Source organism: Solenopsis invicta, chromosome 4 (genome assembly GCF_016802725.1).
Source record: "Solenopsis invicta isolate M01_SB chromosome 4, UNIL_Sinv_3.0, whole genome shotgun sequence".
Taxonomy (NCBI): domain Eukaryota; kingdom Metazoa; phylum Arthropoda; class Insecta; order Hymenoptera; family Formicidae; genus Solenopsis; species Solenopsis invicta.
Genome location: NC_052667.1, coordinates 5,024,066 through 5,046,466, shown reverse-complemented (window position 1 = coordinate 5,046,466; position 22,401 = coordinate 5,024,066). Strand labels below are relative to the sequence as shown.

Here is a 22,401-nt window from a genome sequence, read left to right as displayed (position 1 = left end):
GTCGGACGGCGACAAAAGCGCGCGGGAAAAGGGCGGTAATCTCGAATCGACGGGTCGCGCGTTAATTTTATATTAAACCTAACCATTTTATATTAACTGAGTTCTGTTAAGAATTGTTAACTTTGTAACTTTACTGTTTAACCTTCAACTGTTCAACTACAGTTTCGCTACTCAATCCTGTAAACGGAGCGTTCGTGGCTCGGCACGGATTGTCGATTGTTGTCGATGTTGACGATGTTGACCTCGACGGGCAACATGGCCGCCGCCGGTGAGCGTCGCGCGAAGCAGCGACGGAATTAGTGACGGAGTGGCCCGCGTCCGTTGGTAACACTGCGCGCTGCTGGTTTCCATCCGGTGGTGACAGTTTCGAGCAGTTTCGAGTGTGGTGTGCCGTGTGGTGACAGCCGCGTACGCGCCCGTCAGCCGTTGCTCCCGTATTCGTCCGCGTCCGCTCCTTCGCTCAAGCTGCCATCCGTCTCGAGCAGGTGTTGGCATCGTCGATCGACGGGCGGACGATCGTCGACGGACGAGCGGCGACGACGCCGAGGACCCCGACGAGGTAAGCGACCCGCGGTGTGCTCGGCACACTCTCGACGGGGACCAGATGGCTGCGTAAAGCGGCCGTCCACCTGTGCGCTACCACCAGTTTGTTTGCTAACACGGCTACGAGGCCGCGTATCCCTTTCCGGTTGCACACGCCAGTATCGGGCCGCGCGACTCGTTTTATTATTATTATTGCTATCATCATCATCGTATCATTCTCGACTCTCTCGCTCGCCTTTGAGGGAACGGCGGCACTTTCACACAAGCGTACCGCGTCCCGTTCGAGGCTGCTGTCTAGCTGTATTAATTGAAGAGTCGCGAAGGTGGGTGGAAATTCCAAGAGAGAGGGAATTTCTTCCGAATTAATTTTTCCCGAAATATTTGAGAAAAATTGCGTTTTCATCGCGGGGAGATGAGAGGAAAGCGCGTGATCCTCTGCAGGAAAATACTAAAGTTACCCCTTAGCGATAGGTTGCTGCCTAGCTGTCGAGTGCTGGTAGATGTGTATTTTGAAAAATGTTTACGTGCACACGTGCACTTGTGAAAGAAAAAAGAATCTCGCGAGGAGATATCGGTGATAGACGAAGATTAGATCGCTGAAATCTTTTGTTTGGAATAGTAGGATTACAGAGTATACATTTTATAAATTTAATAATTATTAATAAAATTGGTAATTAGTAATAAACTTAGTGAAAAAAATTATTCATTAATAATATCAATCCAGTCTGGAAATTAAAAGAGATTGGACCTGTCAAACCTCGTCTGATAACAGAGTGAAATATATTCTCTCTAAAAATTGTTCAGAAAAGAACATTTGCACTTGCAGTGTATTTTATTTTTACATTTAATTTAATGTGCATTATACACTGAGAAAACAAAAGCTGTCAACCCGACTGAATTTTTCTACTTGGTTAAATTTCTTCAGTTCAAGTATTTATGTATTTAAGTTAACTATAAATATTCAACGTAAAATACTTAAATACATAAATGTTTTAAATATATTCATACATAAATATCTAATTTAAATACATAAATATTTTAACACAAGAAATTTAATCAAGTTGACAACTTCTGTTCTTAGCGTATCGATTTTTATTTCTATAACAAATGTTGCGAAATGTATGAACATGACACGAATTATTATCAGAATTGTAGATCCCCCCCCCCCGTTTAAAGAAATTTTTTTTGCTTCAACATATTTATTGTTATTTCATATTTTTATTTCAATATATTTATTGCTATTTTACATACGTATATTAATGTAATATAAATGACATAACGTGTAAAATAAACGGAGGCTCGATGTCAACGATTTCTTTACAGTTTTTCTTCATTTTACTTCTATTGTTCGCAACGATTTTATTTTTGATTGTATGTGGAACGAAAGTAATGTTTTTAGCTGTTACGCGTATGTTGACCTCAAAAAAAAAAAAATGTGTTCGCGTTCTTCGCGACAATAAAATTAACGCGCCGCCGCGTGAGAAAAGGAATGAGCATAATGTAGCAATACTAATTTCTTTCATTTCGCGTGTTGTTGCGAAACTGTAAGGTGAAACGGTATCGAACTACGCGAAAGTCGCACGGTAGGCTGCCTTAAAATCGCGCAAGGGTTACCCAGGATCAGGCCACGTCGAACGTTCCTCGCGACGACTCGCTCTTCGAAACACTCGATATTTTACCGTTTTGCTCATCTTTCTTCCACACGTCGTTGAATCCTCGATTAGATGGAATTACCTTTCGAGGCATGGAAGGACTTGCGCCGCGTGCCTCAAATGATCCTAATGGAACGCACAGAAGTACCCACCAAAGTAAACTTTTCAATCGCGTTTATAAACTTGGAGATCATTTGGGAAGATTAAAAAAGTCAAGAAAGGAGCGAAAAAAACAAAGGATCTTAAGAGAGATAAATAATTATTTAATATTACATTTTTTTACTAGGGACACCAATTGCTGAACTGTTTAAGAAAAATATTAAAATAATAAAAGTTCAAAATAAATTGCAAATTAATTGATACATTTTAAATCTAATTATTTTATACTGATTTAATTAAAATATCTTTTACTTGAAAAATGGAATCATATTGAGTTGTTTTTATTTGTTCATTGACTGGTTCAGTTCCTCATTCATTGATTATTATTTATTTACTCTAATATTTCTTTGTTTTTTTTTGGCCTTCCCAAATTTGCTTTGCACACACGTGCTCGACATTTATTTACTTTTGGAAACTATTGATTCATAACGATAGTTCGATTAAACGCCACTGTTTACTGAAATCTTTATATTGATTTTTATTTCTTCGAAAATTAAACTAAACTAACTTCCCTAAATTCTCATTAAAATAAAGTTGCTTGAAATTAATTAATTACTAAGAAAAAATAACATTAAACGAAAAGCTTTACGACTGAATCTCAATGCTGATATTTATTGTATGATTTTATATACTCTTTCAAATTCTTTATTTAATATGATTTTAAAAAAATTAATTATTCTATTACTTTTGATTTTGGGATTTAATATTCCTTGGCATTTAAAGAAGAACATTATACGACGTATTTCTCTAATCGAATTAGATTAAAAATATCTTTAAATCGCGTTTTTAAACGTCTCGTATCCAGCAGTGGGCGGTGCATTTGGACAATTTTGGGATGCCTGTCGCTTTATTTGGACAACGATACTGAACACATTGCCATCAGCGAGACTCGGAAGCAGATAGAAGCGACCTTTAACGCTAAATATTGGTGTGAATTACGGGTCAATAACTCGATACCGGATCTATGCCTCTTCGGTACAACGTATTCGCGTATTGTGTTTTCGCGCGGAAACTGAAAATGAGTCGATTACGCCACCCACGAGCCTTATAAATAATTTGAATGCGACCTACATCCTTCCATTACTATGATTGAATCTTTTATCGTAGCTCATAGCCTCGCGTCAACTTCTTCCCTTTTCTAAAATTCAATCAATAATAATCGAACAAAGTTTGCCTTGTGTTACATTTTTGTACTTTATCAAGTTTATTAAAAAATATTTGTATAATATTTGATGAAAATAATATAAAAGTCAATCAGGGGCAGAATCCTTCTGAACATGAATTATATTTAAAAATGTTTTAATGTGCAGGATAATACAATGTATGAGCAGATATTTTTATATTGCTTTTAGGCAAGTATATTATTCTTTAGAACAATAAAAGAAATAAGAGAGGGAGGCTTTTGTATACACACACACGTATCGAAATTACAACTTATCGACGTATTACCGAAAATCAGCTTAACACATATGAAAATCATTTATAAATGATTAATATTGAAACTGTTAGGCCCGGTTTTTCATTATCTAGTTAACTTGTGGTTAAACTTAACTTGAAGTTTTAGTCAATAAGCTTCACCTATGACATCATCAAGGATGAAGCCCATTGGATAAAACATCAGGTAAAATTTAACCATCGGTTAATCAGGTAATGAAAAACCGAGCCTTAATCCTTTCAGTTACATTCAATTGGAGTCACATAGCAAGTTGCGTGGGATGTGCTATGAGCCATAACTAGAGCAGATAAAATTCGCTGACCATTGTCTATACTTACATATATTAACATGATAGCGTTGCTGATAGCACAAAAAATAACTAGCAATTTTCTTTCTCTGCGTTTCGTGTAAATTTCGTGTAAATTAAAAAGTGTTTAATTCGCCCGAGTATTTTTATTAGGATAATTATATCCATGCGACCGCATATTGTATTCAATGAACATAATTATTAATATAAATTCTTATGTAAATTATATATACAGGATGTCTGTAAAGTCTGTTCCCAGCGCTTTTGAACAGTTTTCGAAATATAGACGACAGGAACAAACTTTATAGACACTTTATGCATAGAGAAAACTTTTGTAAAAAGAAGAAACAATGTACCAAATTTCTGAATTAATTGAACTTTTCGATAGTAAAACGATATGTCTAGTTGGAATACGTCAATCTTCTAGAATCGATTAAGCGTGAAAATAACGTCAATTCTACAGAAAGTACCATAATACTTAGGTGTGCCCGCGTACACACACGAATGAATCATTAGGTTTCATTGAATGCTTTGAAATTTGATCTTCTCATTAGCGTATGCAGTTGTAAAAAGAATCAATCGAATATCTGAATTGGTGTAAAAATATCAGTGACTCTACATGATACGTTTTTTTATTGCATTCGTTGTAAAACTGATTCGAGACACGACCGTTACAGTTTTCCCTTAACTTAATTAATTTGATGCTATTTTTATCGGGCATAAAATGAAATGTCATTATTATCTTGCACAGTTGGCTATGTATTAATTTAACGAGATAATAATTTAATGAGTTTAAGAAAAATTGAAAGAAAAAAATTCAACCCGGGAACATCTCTTTCAATTGTTTTGACAAGTAATAACAATTTTGCAATACAAATAATTTTTGCTTTTAGATTAAAATGCAACGTTCTACTTCTTGTCTTCTTATCCAATTAAATCAAAGCTCGAATAAAAGTATACGTACTATAAAATCAGAGTACATATATAGTGTCATTTATATAAATAGACAAGTAAGGCTGTCATCTGTATGTCGGACGCTCATGCGTTAATTTTTTATCTCTAGCATGACCATTTCACGAGTGAAGCATTACTCTAGGGAGATCCTTATGCATTATTAAAGCCGCGTATTTCAAATGTACTCAATTTTTATAAAATTTCTCTAAAAAGATACCTTCATTACATGAGTAACGATATTATTATTACACACACACACACACACACACACACACACACACACACACACACACATACGCGCGCGCGCGCGCACACATATGAACATTTGTGGCCACGTAAGCGATGTGTAACATTCCGGGGATAGCATTGCATAATTGGCAATTTCCCGTAGATGAAATATGTACTTATGGGAAGATTTTTATTTTATAATTAAGCGATATCGCGATTCAGCGCAAGTTTTTTTAAAGACAAGTGTATTTTTGAATAGTCTGCACTTTTCTCGCAAGCTTTGTGAAATTCATTAAATTATGGTTGCGTAGCTAACATGTGCAACAGTGACATTTGATCTTATAATGAATGTCCAATAAAGTAAATATCGAAGCAATTAAATGTTGTAAGGTTGCAACATGAAATAATAGTGTGCATAGGAAGCAATATAAACGCGTGTATAAAATTAAATTGTTAATTGAAACGGTACGAATGAAATTAATAAACTTCATTTTACGAGAATGTAATATTTTGTTAATATTACTGCAGGTGAAAGAGAAAGAGAGAGAGAGAGAGAGAGAGAGAGAGAAGTAATATGTATTCGTGAGTGTATGTAAAATAATATATTTATTTATTATTCAATACGATCATAAGTATAATAATAACGCGAAAGAAACGAGTTTGTTTCATACATTCGCAGCCGACGCTGTTTCGATTAAAAGAAAACATAAATAATTTTAATTGACTAAAAATATCTAATTTTACATTAATTATTGATAAGTTTTAATTAATTAGAAGCACGAATTATTTTTCGTTTAAACGGAATTTAAATTAAAGCTTTAAGAGACGTAAGTAAAAGAGACGTGGCAAGAAATAAAATTTCAGTTGAAAATCAGACGATAATCTTTTATCTCTATTTAAATCGAAGCCTAGAGACTCGAGAGAAAATATTTGAAAAATTGTTTCTTGATGACGATGAATCATTTTGCATAGGATAGATTGACGAAATTACGCCATGATATAATCTAGTCACGGTCAGACAACTGTTCCGGCGATGAATGATGACGAATACATGTTACGAGGAAAATATGCTATACAGTTATCATTGTGACTTTATTATTGGTATTTTATAATTACCGCATACACATACATTATTTTACGAAGATTCCTTTAACTAGAAGTTTTTCTTTAAAAAGTTATTTTTAATTATTTTTAGTAAATTGATAAATCTTTGCTTTGAGCCGACTTTGATATAATCACTTTGATATAGTTTTACTATTGCAGAAAATGATTTTCAATCCATTGTCCGTTTAGTTTAAAGAAAAATTCTAAAAATTCTTTTTTTTGTATATCTTTTAGAAATATAGGATTATAATACTTTTTCTAGTGTGTGTATTTTTCTAATTTTAATTTAAAAAAGTGAATGATTCTTTGTTTTATAATATTTCTACAATTTGGAATTTTTTATCGATTTTAAATTGTTTTTGCGATTTGTGTTTTGAGATTTTGACGATTAATTTTAATTATAAGTATATGTGAAATAAAAAATGATTGTTTAATTGTCTTGTCTTTGGAATCTTTTGGAAGAAATTAAAATAAAACAAATTAACAAATAAATAATATCATTTTGTTTTCGAATTAATATAATGTCAAGTAAATTTAGTAACATAAATTAATATTAAAAATAATTTAATAAATTATTTAATATTGGAAAAGCCTCTTAGCATTTCAATAAATCATTCGTTAGAGATATTATAATGAAAAAATTTCATGCTAAAAAATCAACTTTACATTCACAGAAGAATTTGTGCAATTTATAAAATAAAAATGCGATGTTTATGAAATTGTTTAGTCGCAGAAAAATTGCATAAAAAGTATTTCAAAGAGTTTCTTAAGATTTTCTCGAAGAAATGGTTATTGTATTTGAAAAAAGACTAAATTATGATTAAATCTCTCTCTGCCTCCCTTACATTTGTTTTCATTTTTCTTTACATAATTAAGATGAAATAGTATCATCTTGATTGAATTTTTCAAATTTTTTAAACGTTTATTTTGGAGAAACAAGTACTAAAATAAATGAAGAGGGTTTGATAAATTTCAGTTCATAACTTGACGAAAGAACCTTGATTTATTTAAAAATACTCGAATATAAAGAACTTGAAATTTTATCCTGCAAATTTTTATTAATTTAAATGTCGTTTAAATTTTTAATATTTTATCAACGCCCTGTGCTCTCGGCCACGTAGCGGCTCCACGTACTCGGCATCCTTTTATTTATTTGTCAGGAGTCGGACGTCGCTGCGCATGTGGGGCGTCCTGGCCTGCGCGGGCTGCATCGACCCTCAAACCATCTCGTACTCTCCAGCAGTACATGCCTAGCCAGATCTCATCGTGCCGGGATAATCGGGAATAAGTGAACCGATATCGTATCGAATCGAGTTAACTGTTTAACATTGCCATCGAGAAAACGAGCGAGAGAGAGAGAGAAAACAAGAGAAAGAAAGGGGACGTGCGTCTTGATAAGCTGATAAAGGATTTGCGGACATCCGAGCATTTCTGATTATGTTATCTGTCTTACCAAAGTATATGCATTGCCAAGATTCTCGTTAATTTATGTTTTAAGGGTAGCGTCCGTCAAAATAATTTATAAATTAAATTTAGAACAAACCACGATCACAGATTCGGTTTCGCGAAAGTGGCAAAAAAAGTTTTATTACACTTTGTGCGTGCATACAAATTAAAATGAAATGTTAAAAATGTACCGATGTTTTACTCAAGTCTCTACTGTTAGTGAAGAAAGACGAAATAATAAGTATTATTGTTTTATCTTTTTTTTTTATACGTTTCTTTATTCGTTGATCGTTACTTTAAATACAATCAGAATTAGATGTTAAGTCAAACTGTGATTTAACTTGACCTAAGTTATGAATTATTTTTAAACGAAGAAAATAACAAGAAAATGTTAATAACTCATCAATAATTCAATGAAAAATTATTTTTTGTTTTATGATCTGAACCATTTCAATTATCAAAGCGTATTTGTAATTGCACCCATTAAAACACCGTTAATTATTAAAATAAAGATACATATTGTATTTTACTTCATTTATTTTAAAAATGCAAACTTGTTTAATAATGAAAAAATTAATACAATTAATGGATTTAACGAAGTATACGTTGCTAATATTATTTTCATTCCTGACAAATGAATTTATTCCGTGCTCTTTTGCTAAAGTAGCTGTTTTTTTATTTTCCTTCTATGTGTAAATGATTTAGCAACACATTCGTTAATATGCACATTATATTTGAGCTACGTAGTATGTAGGTCAGTAAATTGCCTTATAATAACTTGAAATTTCTACGACGCAGCAATTCTGACGACGCGACGCGATGCAAGTGTTCATCGGTCTGTAAGACAACATTGACATTAAGATAGTACATAATGATGCTTCTTTAAGGCAATGTAGATAAGGAAAAAAAATGTCCTTTATAACTTTTTTGAAACATGTATACACAGCGGGAAAACGTATAGATATTTTTTGATTAATAATATCTATACGACTTTAAATAAACGACTATCTGTGCCAAACTCGAAAATTTGGAATAAGAAAAAATTTCCTTTCAATTTTAATCAATTTGAAAACACTTTGTATTTTTTAATCATTAATAAGCAAAATATTTATTTAAGCAAATTTTACAATATAAATGCAGAATATAATGCAAATAATTCTAAAGACGCGTTGAGTAAATGACGAAAATGAATGAGTTTTATTTTAAAATTATTAATTCTTGGTTCTTTTTTCTCAAGAGACGCTACTTGAAAAACGGTATCTCAACGATATTCCGTTTGCTTCCGTTTTACTACACCGCATACAGTACATAATACATAGTCGTAATAGCTGGCTCGGATTCACCTGGTCTTTCGCCCGCTAATTTGTTCACACGCACTAATTGCTTCCTTCTTCATCTCCTTCGTGTCGAGCTGCTTCGTGTTGCTTCACCAAGCACTGCGTTCATACGAGATATTTCGCAAGAGTGCCATCGCCTACAGAAACATGTTCTTTGTTATACAATATTAAAATTTTTAATGATAATTTTCTCTCTTAACATTTTCGGTTGTTGAAAAATAACATTTCAAAAATTTCACGTTACAAACTAGGAATCAAAATCCTTATTACAGTGTTCTTTTCTATTCTTCTTCTAAGTTCACATTTAATATCCAATAATTTTTATACATACGTAGAATATGGCTTAAAGAGATTTAATTGATATATGTATTAAAATTCATAATTTTCTCTTTATTTTGTTATTCTCAAAATACATATAGAATAGAATAGAATTTATTTACTTTCAGCATATATAATTAAAAAGGGTACTTGGTTTACAATTGATACTTATGCATTCATCCATCCCTACCTTTACATAACAGTGCTAATTATACCTCTCTATATCTATTTTTTTATCTACCCCTTATGCCTATAGCCGTGCTTAATCCTCTTTCTATCTTACATCCTAATTTACATTCTTCTTTCACGTATCCTCACATTCTTCTTTCTCCATACCTCCGTTCCTTAGTTTCTTTTTTTCTTCTCAGTTCTTCCCTTTTCTCTTCTCTCTCCTCTCTTTTTTATTTTTTTTTTCAAATGTATTTCAGAATACATATATCTTCTACTGTTTTTATATCTTATTCCTATTCTTGAGATTCTGTTTTTTTTTGAGAATTTTCTACTAAAAAAAATAGCATTAGTAAATAATTCTATTTTTTAGTAGAAAATTCTCAAAAAGAACAGAACACTATGATGCTATAGTTATCATCTGTTTGAACATTTTTAAAAACTAATATAAAGCAATTAAAATATATAAGTTTAAATTTTTATGTTATACATGTATCGACATTAAATTTTTTATTGATTTTCAAAAGCGTAAAAATCGATCGCCCAAAATGAACGGCATTGCGGACGAGTGTGCCGACAATTGTTGCGTGTAAAATTGCGCAGTGATGTAAAGATAAAAACGGCAGAAACGCGAGAACGCTTTCCGCGAACACTAAACACTTTATTTACTTTTCGCGAAAGTAAATAAAAGAAAACTGTCTCGATGGTTCTTCGTGGCTTGTTGGCCCCTGCGGCGGCTCGTTGGAGAAGAAATAAAACAGCGAGAAGGTAAAATGTTGCGCGTTGCGACTGATTATTAAATAAATATAGTATTTTATTCTTCTTTTGTTCTTTTACACACAACTTTACAATGACCAGAATTTTGAAACTGGAGTTATAAGTAGAGACGCCGCTTAAAGAACTTTATTAATTTTAATGGAGAACATTGAGGATTTACAGTAATTAGCAAACTGATTTATGATGAAAATAATAATTATAAATGAATTATATTATTATTGATCAAGGATATATAGGATATTTCTTAAAACATTAAGAAAATGATGAAAAAAATTAAAAAATATTTTATATTGCATTTGAAAGTAATAAAAAAAGATTGGCGGCGATTTTCTATCTGAATAAAAAGTTATTCAATAAAAAGTAGACATGTGTAATAAAAATGTAATTAATAATGAAATAATGAAATAAAAAATAATGAAAAAAATTTGATTTTTTTATTTAAGTACTTCAAATATACAAGATGATTTATATAAACTTTCATTGCGATGCAGAGGTCAGGTTTGTAAAATAATCAAAATTTATTTATTTATTTGCAAAATAATTACAATGAAACTTATAAATCATCTTGAATACTTAAAGTATTTACACAAAAAAATTGAAAATTTTTTAAATGTAAAAAATAATTTAATTTTTAATAACAAACAAAATAAATAAATTATAAAAGTATATTATTAAATAAAAATATTTTATTTACACAACTTCCATATATATATTTGAAATGTTAATATCAACACATTTCCAAATTTTATTTACTTTACAGGGACCGTGTGTCCGATATGTCCTTAAAGCGAATCGATTAAATCGAATGTTTTCGTTTTAGTTAATAGATTTCGATTGAACATAGCCGACTCGCATTTATGACACACAATTACAAGTGAAGGCACACTTAACGCTCAAGTGTACACCACTTAAATAGATGACTGCGGTAGACCGCTGAAAGGTCCGGATCATATTGCGTTAATGGTATCCGCATTAATTCAATCCGTTTCGTTTCAGAAGCCAGAACGCCGCTTGGGACAACGTAAACGCGCCTGTTGGCCAATTGGGATTGTCACGTTATGGACCGCAGGTGATGAGCGTGCTGTGTTTATGCACCTCCAGCATCCACCAATCAACCCCTAACGTCACGCAGACCGGCAAGATACTTCCGAGTCCGCCGTCAGACACTCTTTGCGAGCAGCGAATAACGCCCTCGCAGGAAATACCGACTGACGAGCTGGCTCTATTAGCTAAGCTGGAGGAAGCCAATAGGTGAATAATCAATTCTCACCTATTGCACGATAGGCAAACCGCTACACCTTCGAATTTGCAAGAAATAAACAGTTCCTGCATAGACTGATAAAGCAACACTTATCTAACAGACACAGAGAAAGCAAAATTTTCACAGTTTTCGCTTTCCAAGATTTATGATAAAATCGAAGAGATCTTTTGCACACATGTTTTGTACACATATTTAGATAAATAGCCTGGATTTTCTTTCGTTTCGTGTCTAGAGTAAAAAATGCTTAATATTAATTTTGCTACACATTTTGGCTTGGAAATGATGCACAGTAGGATGCAGAGTAAGGCTTCACTTTTAGCTCAATCTCGAAAAGTACAGGAAAAAACGTAAGTTTTGTTTTTCTATTTCTTTTATATCACATGTATGAAGTTGATTTCGCTTATTTCGCTTTTTATAAAAAAAACTTATGAGAGAAAAATATTTAATTTACAAATCTATTTTTAAAGAAGATATTCTTAAAAAGTGTAAAGATTCTGTGATAAGGTCTGTTCAACAAAATTTCTTGCACCGTTGAAGAAAAAAGTGGAAAGCTGTGCAAGAAGTTTAGTTGAAAAAAGAGCAGACCAATAACTTTGTGAGAAATATCGATAGTCAAAGTATATTTGTGAAAGTTTGTATCTAGAACATGTAACTCACACAACGGCAGATTGCGAATAAAATACTGAGTTCATTCACACGTTATTTTCCACGCGGTATGCAATAAAATGGCGTAAATAAAAATCATAATCTATAATTTTATTAATTACAGGCTGATCGAATCCGATGCAAAATCACTGAATTCTCTCCAGAGCAATCATAGTAGAAAGGGCTCCGACACATCCCAGGTGTCTGTGGCGTCGGGGGGCAGCGGAGGTAACGGCGATGCTGCGCCCCGACGCCACAACCCAGCCGATGGTGAAGAGAATACATGGACTCTCTGGGGTCATATAGTGGCTGACTGGGATTATCATTGGAAGAAACGAAAAGAATTTGTTAAAGAATTGGTTCGTCAAGGCATACCACATCATTTTAGGTAACACACGTACATTGCAAAGTATTGTACATATTATTCAAACGATTTATCATTATTATTTAATTGCGAAAGTTAGTAGTCATATAAATATTTTATATTAAATTTTAATGTAGATCTCGTATATTATTTTAGGGGCATTGTTTGGCAATTATTAAGCGGTGCCCATGATTCTCCAGTTAAGAAACAATTCGCCGAGTACATTAAAGCAACATCAGCCTGTGAAAGGATAATTAGAAGGGATATCGCTAGGACGTATCCTGAACATGACTTTTTCAAAGAAAAGGATGGTTTTGGTCAGGAGAGTTTGTTTAATGTTATGAAAGCATATAGCTTACATGATCGCGAAGTAGGATACTGCCAAGGTTCAGGATTTATAGTAGGATTACTTTTAATGCAGGTAAAGTATTAATACATTACAAATAGGAAATAAAAAAAATAAAATTAAAAAAATACATATAAATTATTTTTTTATGAGCATTTATTTTTATTGTTTTTTATTCTATGTAAAGAAAGAAAGAGAAATATATGCTTTACTCGAATAATATTATGTCTTATTGCAGCAAATGCCAGAAGAAGAAGCTTTTGCTGTACTCGTAGCGCTAATGCAAGAATATCGCTTACGGGACATGTTCAAACCAAGTATGGCTGAATTAGGAGTGTGCATGTATCAATTGGAACATTTAGTTGCTGATGCGCACCCTGAACTTCATGCTCACTTCACGGCCCAAGGTTTTCATACGTCGATGTATGCATCTTCTTGGTTTCTTACATTATTTACAACAGCGCTGAGCCTTCCGCTAGCGTGCCGCATTTTTGACGTCTTTTTATCAGAGGGCATGGAGATAATCTTTAAGGTTGCATTGGCTATGCTGCAGTTAGGCAAAGAAGATTTGCTCAGTTTAGATATGGAAGGCATGTTGAAGGTAAGATTTTGTTTGAAAAGTTTGCACTATTCGTTTTAGTAGATTTAAGAAATTGTCAGTGCTGAAATTTAATTTTTAATATATTTTATATATTTAAACAAAAATATGAATTGTATGTGTTCGCTTTATTTAATAGATCACATTAACAATTTTTTTTCTTTCCACACAGTTTTTCCAAAAGCAATTGCCTGGGAAGGCCGAGAAAGATCCCGATGGCCTTATGACGCTTGCGTACGGAATGAAAATCAATCCGAAAAGAATGAAGAAACTAGAAAAAGATTATACCATCTTAAAGATGAAGGAGCAAGAAGAGATGGTCGAGTTACGCAGGCTTAGAGCAGAAAATAGATTGCTTAGACAAAGAACTGAACTTCTCGAAGCGGAATCTGCCGAATTAGCCGATAGATTAGTTAGAGGTCAAGTATCACGCGCCGAAGAGGAAGAGACCGCTTTCATAGCGCAAAGAGAATTAGCAGCGCTTCGACATTCGCATCTTGAGACGAGCCATCAACTCGAACAGGCGCACGAGGAATTGAGATCGTTATCGATCCTTCTCGAAGAGAATGTGACATCCAGACAGTCATCACTCGACGAGATATTAGTAAAGCAGGAAGCGCTATCGCAGAAGGAGGAAATGATACAATGTTTGCAAGAGGAATTGGTTAGAGTTAGATTACATGAGGCAGAAAATGATGCGCTGATTAGGGAACTCAGAGGAAGGATACAGGAATTAGAACAAGATAAGAAGACTTTGCGCGAATCGACGCCGGACAATTCCGTTGCTCATTTGCAAGAGGAACTTATTGCAGTTAAGCTTAGAGAGGCAGAAGCCAATTTATCTTTAAAGGTAAAGTCTATCATAATTTTACATATATTGCTATTGTTTACGAATTTATACTAGACAGATTTATATACTTGTATATTACAGGATTTGCGGCAGAGGGTTATGGAACTAAGTGCAGCTTGGCAGAGGCATTTACAAGAGCACCGGTCCGCTCAATCAATGCCTGCTGCTGATTCTACGCCAAAGAAGCTGCTCTTTTGGGAGAATCGAGGTCACGAAGTGCAGAAATTTGAAGAAGATTTAATGACAACCAGAATTCGCGAGATGGAAGCATTGACCGAAGTTAAAGAACTACGACTTAAAGTTATGGAGCTTGAAACTCAGGTGCAGGTAGCAACTAATCAGCTTCGTAGACAAGACGAAGGTGGGAAAGTACTTAAAGACGAATTGGAGTCTGCGTTAGCACGAGAGAAAGATCTGACTGCCAAGCTGAGAGAACAACAGCACAAGTATTCCGATCTGGAATCGAAAATGAAAGACGAGGCTATGATGGCCAGGATACGCGATGCCGAACACGCGCAGCAAGTGGCAGAACTTATGCAGAAAATATCTCTTCTCGAATTGAAGGTTATTTCACATATATATAAACAAACGTTAATGCTAGAATAATTATTAAATTAAATATATAACGTCTAACATTGTTGTAGAATGAAGAGATGCATGCGGAAGGCGAACTTAGAAATAATTTAGACGACAGTGAGAAAGTAAGGGAGCTTCAAGATAAGGTCGCTGAATTGAAGGCCGAGGTATGTGAAATTAAAACATTTACCTTATTCATTCTACTAACAAAGCAGTATCTTAGAATATTGCAGTAAGGGGTGAATTATATTTTATGGCACAAAATATATATATTTTTTTTTTTCATGTAATATATTAGGGATAATTTAATAAGCTTTCTATGCAAACATAACTGTATAAGCAGATTACACGTAAAAATATTTTATCACTGCGTAACAGTTAGTCATACAGCACATAATATCTGTAATATCTTTATATATATATATATATATATATATATATATATATATATGTATATGTGTGTGTGTGTGTGTGTGTGTGTGTCTTTTGGATATTTTCACCGCATTTACTTTAATAATAAAAAGCGTTGTACATAAATACCCATCATTAATTTTTTAAAGCAAATTTATCTAATATGACAATAACATAGTAAAAATGTCTGTTATAATTTAAATAATTTAAAACCGAATGGAACTTAAACTCCAAATAATTAAAAAAATAATTTTAAATAATTTGTAAATATTTAATAACTCTATTTAATGACTTTATTAATAAATTTACTTTTATAATTATATGATCACAATTTTAGCAAAGATTTAAACTCTAAATATTTTATAAAACCCCATTCAGAGATACAATAAAAATACTTCACTGTTAATTTTTTTTAAAGCACTGCATTGTTATGTGTTCTTTCTTTTTGCAAAATGTATGTGATATTTTGTTTTATAAAATGATTCAATTTATCATGATAATTACGTTAAATTTTGATATTTTATTGATATTTTTTATACCATGTTAATCTCGATAAGCCGGGTATTTGCATCATTTAAGTGTGATATATGTCATCTAAAATGGTATAAAGGAATACAACATATATTCCTAACCAGTGTATTATATGTAAACTAAACGTTTTAATTTTTAATGTGCTCTATCACATACTGCACTCATAAATTACAAAACCGCGCCTACTGTATGCAAAAGACATTCCATATCGCAAGTTCATAAACATAAAGATATCGTAACTCATTATCAATGTCATACACTTATAAGATGCACAGATTGCACCTCTTACTGCAATTTAACGCTAACCAACACGCTTCATAACGTACGTCGCTTCTGGTGGACTGCAGAGAGAAAAATCTTTGTAACTATAAAATCTAAGACTGTCTGTTTGGTCAGTGAATATTGAGAATGCATTTTAATTCTTTGATAGCTTATTATTTCACTCATTTTGTTACCGTTCAATTATCGCTATAAAAAAGCTATTACGTATACTTAATAAATTAACTAATGCTATCCACGTTATTAATAACAAAAACTTGGCGCTTTGTTGTTCAATCGATAAATGTGCAGGCGAGGTTTTTTTTCAAATAGGATACACACGATCTTGTTACGTGGCAAGAGATAATATCTATGATAGTGATTCTTGTTGCGTAAGGGCATCAGGCGATAACTAATGCTAACCAGAAGGGACTAATCGTTGCAAAACTAACCCTCTATTGCTGTGTTATCTCTGTCTCTCCTCAGTTCCCCACGCCAATCACCAGCCCGGAGACTGAGCCTTGGCGCTGGCTCGAGTAAGTCTTTACCCATGCGTAAGCATCATTTTCTACCGTCTCCGTGTATGTGCGTGGCATGACATTTCTTTTACTGTAGATAAATCTGGCGTTGTAGCTAGCTCTGTATTTATACTTTTTACGTTTTTCATCTGGAATTCCATTCGGAATCTTTGCTTATATAAATAATCGTAGCGTGCATTTACATAGTAAGTAAACAGACTTGAATTTACAATTCATAATGTGACGAAGCCATCATAGATGTGCATTGTAAATGTATATTGATCACAGTTTTATTTAAAAAAAACCCTTATTAAATTTGATTGAAGAACGAAAAATATTTGGTAAGAAACTAGATTGAAGATATTATCTTGTTTAATTATATTATCGTGTAATTTTACAGCTTTCGATAATATTGTCGCGTGAATCAACATGACTGCTATACCGTCGGATTTGATCAAATCAATTAAATTAAAACTGAATTAAAATGTGGCTCACTTTCTGTATTATATGCGTGGTGATATGGTATGGCGTGCTCTTCCCGTTTGACTGCATGCTTCCTTAAGATTAAGTTCACTGTCTCGTTCTGATAAACATTCACGGCTGCTGCTTTTAACTCGAAGAAGAAAAAACGCATAGATGTGAACGAAACGTGAAAGTATCGTCGATGTTCACCAAATTATTATGGAATCACGAGTTTTAAGTTTTTTTTTTCTTCGATGTATCATTATTTGTATGATTTTATCTAATAATGGATATGCTAATAAACTTGTGTTCAATGTGATAAATCTTCGCAACAGAAAGATCTTAGGTACTTTACGATTTAGGAAATCAGAAAACTTCTAACTTCATTTTTTTTTAATGTTTTTTTAAGATTATGATTTTCAAAATAATTTTAAAAAGAACAATTTTTGGTCTGTTTACTGAACTTGATTGCGAAAGATAAATATTGATAATATAATAAATTATATTATAACAACATCACAATTATATTAACAAATAACAATGTATTTCTAGAACTGAAGTAATTTCAATAGCTTTAGAGCTTTTCAGAAATTTCAAATGTAATTAGACGAAATTAACTTTTCTTTTGATATTCTGATCTCTCTTTTATAATGAGAATCGAATAAATATTTTCTTTAGTAAAGCAAAGAGGACATCGCAGACTTTTTCTTTCTCCTTCCGGAGAATTTCTCAGAAATGCATTTTGCATCGCGTCTGTCTGTCACAGGTCATGAGACTAGAAAGTTGGAAACAACGATGGACGGGACTCGGTGGCCAAACCGTGCGAAGTTTTAGCGTCGATACTGAAAGCGAATTGGACGAGCGGGATCTCAGAATTTGCTTGCAGGATCATATCAATACGACCACGCCAAACTCACCCGAGGTATAGAATTCTATGTATATCAAGACCATTAGGCAGCTAACAATACTCCGTTATCGATACGCACGAACCTTTTGTTCGTCGTCGGCTTTTGCTGTAGGAAATAATGCGTATGCGCTTAGATTGTAACACGAGAGTAGACCGTAATAATCTTGTTTAGTTACATGTATTACTATTAGGCCAAATATAACACGTAGCCGTTTAATTATGCTATAACGAAAACGAAACAATGAAACAGTAATCGATAGATGCTTTCGGTAATCGAAGTAATCTCGATCGTAATCAGGACAATTGTTTACATTAAACAACCTAACATAGTTTACATAATTCGACATGTTCAAGTTTCTTCAGAGCAGTATAATAAATGAATTTTTGTATGCATAGTGGCAAATATTGTTTATTATTAGCAATATTATTTTTATTATTATTACATTTTATAGATTATATTACTCAAGTATTATAAAGCACATGTTAGTTGTAGTCAATAGAGTATTATAGAATATAACTAACAGTTTGTTTATATTAATCAGTAAATGATCATAAACTACGTTTGAAAAAGATTTATAACTGACACATGATAATTTCGAAAAAATGGCAAAGGGTATGCAAATTTAAATTTGATTTTTCTATCGAATTAATTTCATTCCATGATTGCAGATAGTGTTTTATATAAAATATTCTTAATTACATGTATATACATAATATATATTATGTATATATACATAATATATTTCTCCCATTTTACTAATTTGTGAATTCGATTTTAATAATTGATTTCTCCAGATTAGTAAGGCTAATTTGAATGTCATTCTTTAATCTGAGTGTTGTCATATTATCTCTTGTCAAAATATACATTCTTCTAATAACTTTTGATAAACCTTTCGAGAGTTTCGAAAAATGTGCATTCCATCTCTCGTTTAATCTTTCACATTGTGCTGAAAGCGAACAATTATTGGAAAATTAATAGAAATTAATTTAGTAATTAATTTCTATAATTTTGTATCACGACAAATACAGATAAAAGAGATAGAAATTAATTTAACTAAATTAATTTCTGTTTTTTTAATTACTTATCTGTATTGTCGCGATACAAATATAGATGTTTGCAGACAATCTATATTTATTTTTTAATACATATAAAACTTAATGGTCGATATGCGTGATTATTTCGTAATATTTGAAATAGGAATTTTTGAAATATTATTCAAGGAATGTGTTTTTTAACTTTTCGAAAACTTGATTACGATCCGTAGATTATACAAAGATTATCATAGACTTTCCGTGACACACGCAATTGTTTTTATACGCATTAAATACTCTGTGTATTTTTTGTAATTCATACCAAATGTAATCGCATTTAAGAAATTATATATTTAATGCCGAAAAACGTGGGGACAGTAATGTATCGTCGTTTTTTATAAAAATATGTATTTATATATTATATACATATGTGTGTGTGTATGTGTGTGCGTGTATGTGTATGTGTGTATGCGCGCCTGTGTGTATGTATATCCGTACGCGCGTGTGCGTGTGTGTGTGTGTGTGTGTGTGTGTGTGTGTGTGTGTGTGTGTGTCACGAGGAATCATCGCATACGAATCACGATATTCATACAACACACATATATTGCGTGCGTTACTCGAATCGAAATTTAATCATCTAAACATTGAATATAGATTCACGGTTTGTTTTTGCAAAGTAATAATATATACGGAGACAAAAGGGTAAGATGAGCGCAAAAGAGTGTAAATTAAGAATAAATTTATTACGAAAACGTACTAGAAAATTTACATGTTCAAACTTTTTCTTCACACTTTAATTCTCTACACATTCTAACCGTTCTACTTTGTTAATTTTTAAATTTTTCTTAAAGTTTATCACTAGATCATTTAATTCTGTTATTTCATAAACGTATTATAGGTGTTTTTTTTTTAATTTCTTATATTATTTCTTTTTTTATGTTTTTATTTTTTTCATGAATGGTATATTTTATTATTGTTGAACTTTCAAAAGTTTTTATTTTGCTAGAATTTTTCTTTAATAAATTGATCCCAAGATATATACATTTGAATACAAATATTGAATACAAGTATTATAATAGATTTAGGTAGAATTGTGTATTTTTTATCAAAACCAAATATAATTAATTTCAAATAAATCAAAGAGGACATCTTTTCTCCAGTATGTTTTCGTAATAAAGTTTTCATTTATCTTTAATTTACACCTTTTTGTACTTGATTTGGCTTTTTTTTCTTATTAACTATCTAAAGTTTAAGATACAATATACTCTCGAAGAAGGGTATATCGAATTTTTATCATTGTTATCCTATGTATGTATATCATTTGTAACATACTTAACGAATTTCTTCAAAAAAGAAAAAGGGAAAATGATTAATTTTTGTGGGTAATATGCAATTTGCACACAGCACGAGGTGTGTACAATTAATTAATTGATGATCAATTTTACGAGGGATTGTAAAATCGTGATAAGTGGACTGTAAATCGCTATCGACGGAGAAACGCAAAAGTTGTCTTTTTCAATCGATTTAACGATTTTAGATTGTTGAAATTGAAACCGGACGAGATAATCGGAAGTACTTGTAAAAATTAGCACCCGAGCATAGCTTGTTCCTTTACCGTGACTTGGATAATTATCTCCAATGTAAGTATTCGCGTCCTGCTTAACTTTCTTTTACAGCGAGTCACCTTAGCCTACTTGCAACGCATCTTCTCTCGCTTGGCCTAAATCGTTACATCCCATTCCTACGTCGCGTTCAAATAATCGGCATTGTTTTAACCCGTTAAATTGCAATATTTCAATAAATTTTATGTCAATATTTTTTTTTAATTTGACTGAAATTCATCCGCTTCGACGCGGCGTTTTGAAAAGAGATTATGCCACAGTCATTAAAAGTTTCCAAATAATAACTAAATTATTGGTAACGACAGTTTCGCTCAGAGCTTACTGAACGTTTTAACAATTTCAATATCGATTAATACTTTTGAAACGTAATTCGCTTAAACGCACCCTTAAATTTCCATAATTTTTTTCAGGTAAATTTCATAATTATATTGAGGACATAACATCGAAACTGTTGTCGATGTAATTAATAGCTCGGCTTCTCGGTAGCCTCGAGAGCTGAATGACAGCTCGGCAGGTCTAGGACAGTCTATATACACAGATCCAATGACGCAGAAACTACAGATAGATATTATGATACTAGAACACGGTTCGCACGTCGTAACTCGCCGCTGTTATTCTGCGACGTCAAGAATTCGTGGTGATTAAATCGACTCTCTAGCAGCGAGCGGCGTAACAGCCATTATCATTTTAATAGTGCAGCTCTGACGTGCAACGGAATCGGAAAAGAACCGCTGCAAATATTCTGTGCTAAATTCAGAAATATATAGGTACAAACGTCACTTTCTCTCCGCTCTTGCACACGTTTATTCTTCGTCGTGCCACTTACAAATAAATACATCGCTCAATTCGTACATACGTCGTAAAACAGTCGTATCATTCGCATTTTCTACAATCCTTCGTGCGATCCTTAATTAAAATCTGTCGATTTTGATATCACGTTTTTTAATTAGTTTTAAATGCGCACGCGATTTGTCTTCGTAAAGAATTACTTGCAAAGTATCTACACAATTGAAAAATGTACTGAGAAAAAACATTACTAAATTTTAATAAATATTTGTTTGAATGGTGTCAATGAAATATTTATTAAATATAAATAAATATTTATTTAGTGCAATAACTACTATAATTTAATTCTCATTTTTTTATTGAGTAAATATTTATGTATCGTAAGTATTTTATTGTAACTATTCAAATAAATATTTATTAAAATTTAATAATTTTTTTTCATTGTACTAATATTGAATTTTACTATCTTTGTAGCTTCGTTAAAAATGTGCTGATTTGCTCACATGTGCATGCTTGAGAAGCGAAAAAGGCTCTTACCGAGAGGAAAGTGACTCGTTATTCGTACGTTAATATACGGATTTACGGCGCGCTGCGACTCGCCGATGTCGATGTAGAATTTATTAAAAGATTGCAATTTAACGAATGCAGCTCGTTAGGTCGAGAGCATCGTGTAGACGATGCGAATTCATTCCATTTAATTGAATTATTGATCGTGCGCGATAACAGCGAAGTAATAAATAAATCAACAACTACGATTGCATCCAACGGTATCAATAAATTAAGTTACAATGCATCACGTTGTTTCC

At 32.5% G+C, this 22,401-nt stretch overlaps 1 protein-coding gene across 5 annotated transcripts; it reads left to right on the top strand.

The window, feature by feature from the left end:
* The first annotated feature begins 350 nt into the window (after positions 1–350).
* On the top strand, positions 351–22,388 carry LOC105195578 (ecotropic viral integration site 5 ortholog). Of its 5 annotated transcripts, none has more exons than XM_026134740.2 (11): positions 6,796–7,839; positions 10,179–10,419; positions 11,425–11,679; positions 12,459–12,722; positions 12,855–13,119; positions 13,283–13,645; positions 13,815–14,492; positions 14,574–15,056; positions 15,137–15,235; positions 16,755–16,804; positions 18,015–22,388. In XM_026134740.2, the coding sequence occupies exons 2-11, from the start codon at positions 10,355–10,357 to the stop codon at positions 18,019–18,021; spliced, it is 2,529 nt and encodes an 842-aa protein (XP_025990525.1). In that variant the 5' UTR covers positions 6,796–7,839; positions 10,179–10,354; the 3' UTR covers positions 18,022–22,388. The 5 variants fall into 5 exon arrangements, with proteins under 5 accessions (XP_039304570.1, XP_025990525.1, XP_025990526.1 ...); XM_026134741.2 differs by having other exon boundaries at positions 16,755–16,822; XM_026134738.2 differs by lacking the exon at positions 16,755–16,804 and having other exon boundaries at positions 6,797–7,839; positions 18,015–18,170; positions 21,220–22,388.
* Positions 22,389–22,401: the final 13 nt, after the last annotated feature.

Coding starts and splice junctions, on each gene's coding strand:
- LOC105195578 (XM_026134738.2), top strand. CDS start 10,355: ATGGTTCTTCGTGGCTTGTTGGCCCCTGCGGCGGCTCGTTGGAGAAGA. Junction 13,646..13,814: donor ATATGGAAGGCATGTTGAAG/GTAAGATTTTGT, acceptor CTTTCCACACAG/TTTTTCCAAAAGCAATTGCC. Junction 14,493..14,573: donor AAGCCAATTTATCTTTAAAG/GTAAAGTCTATC, acceptor TGTATATTACAG/GATTTGCGGCAGAGGGTTAT.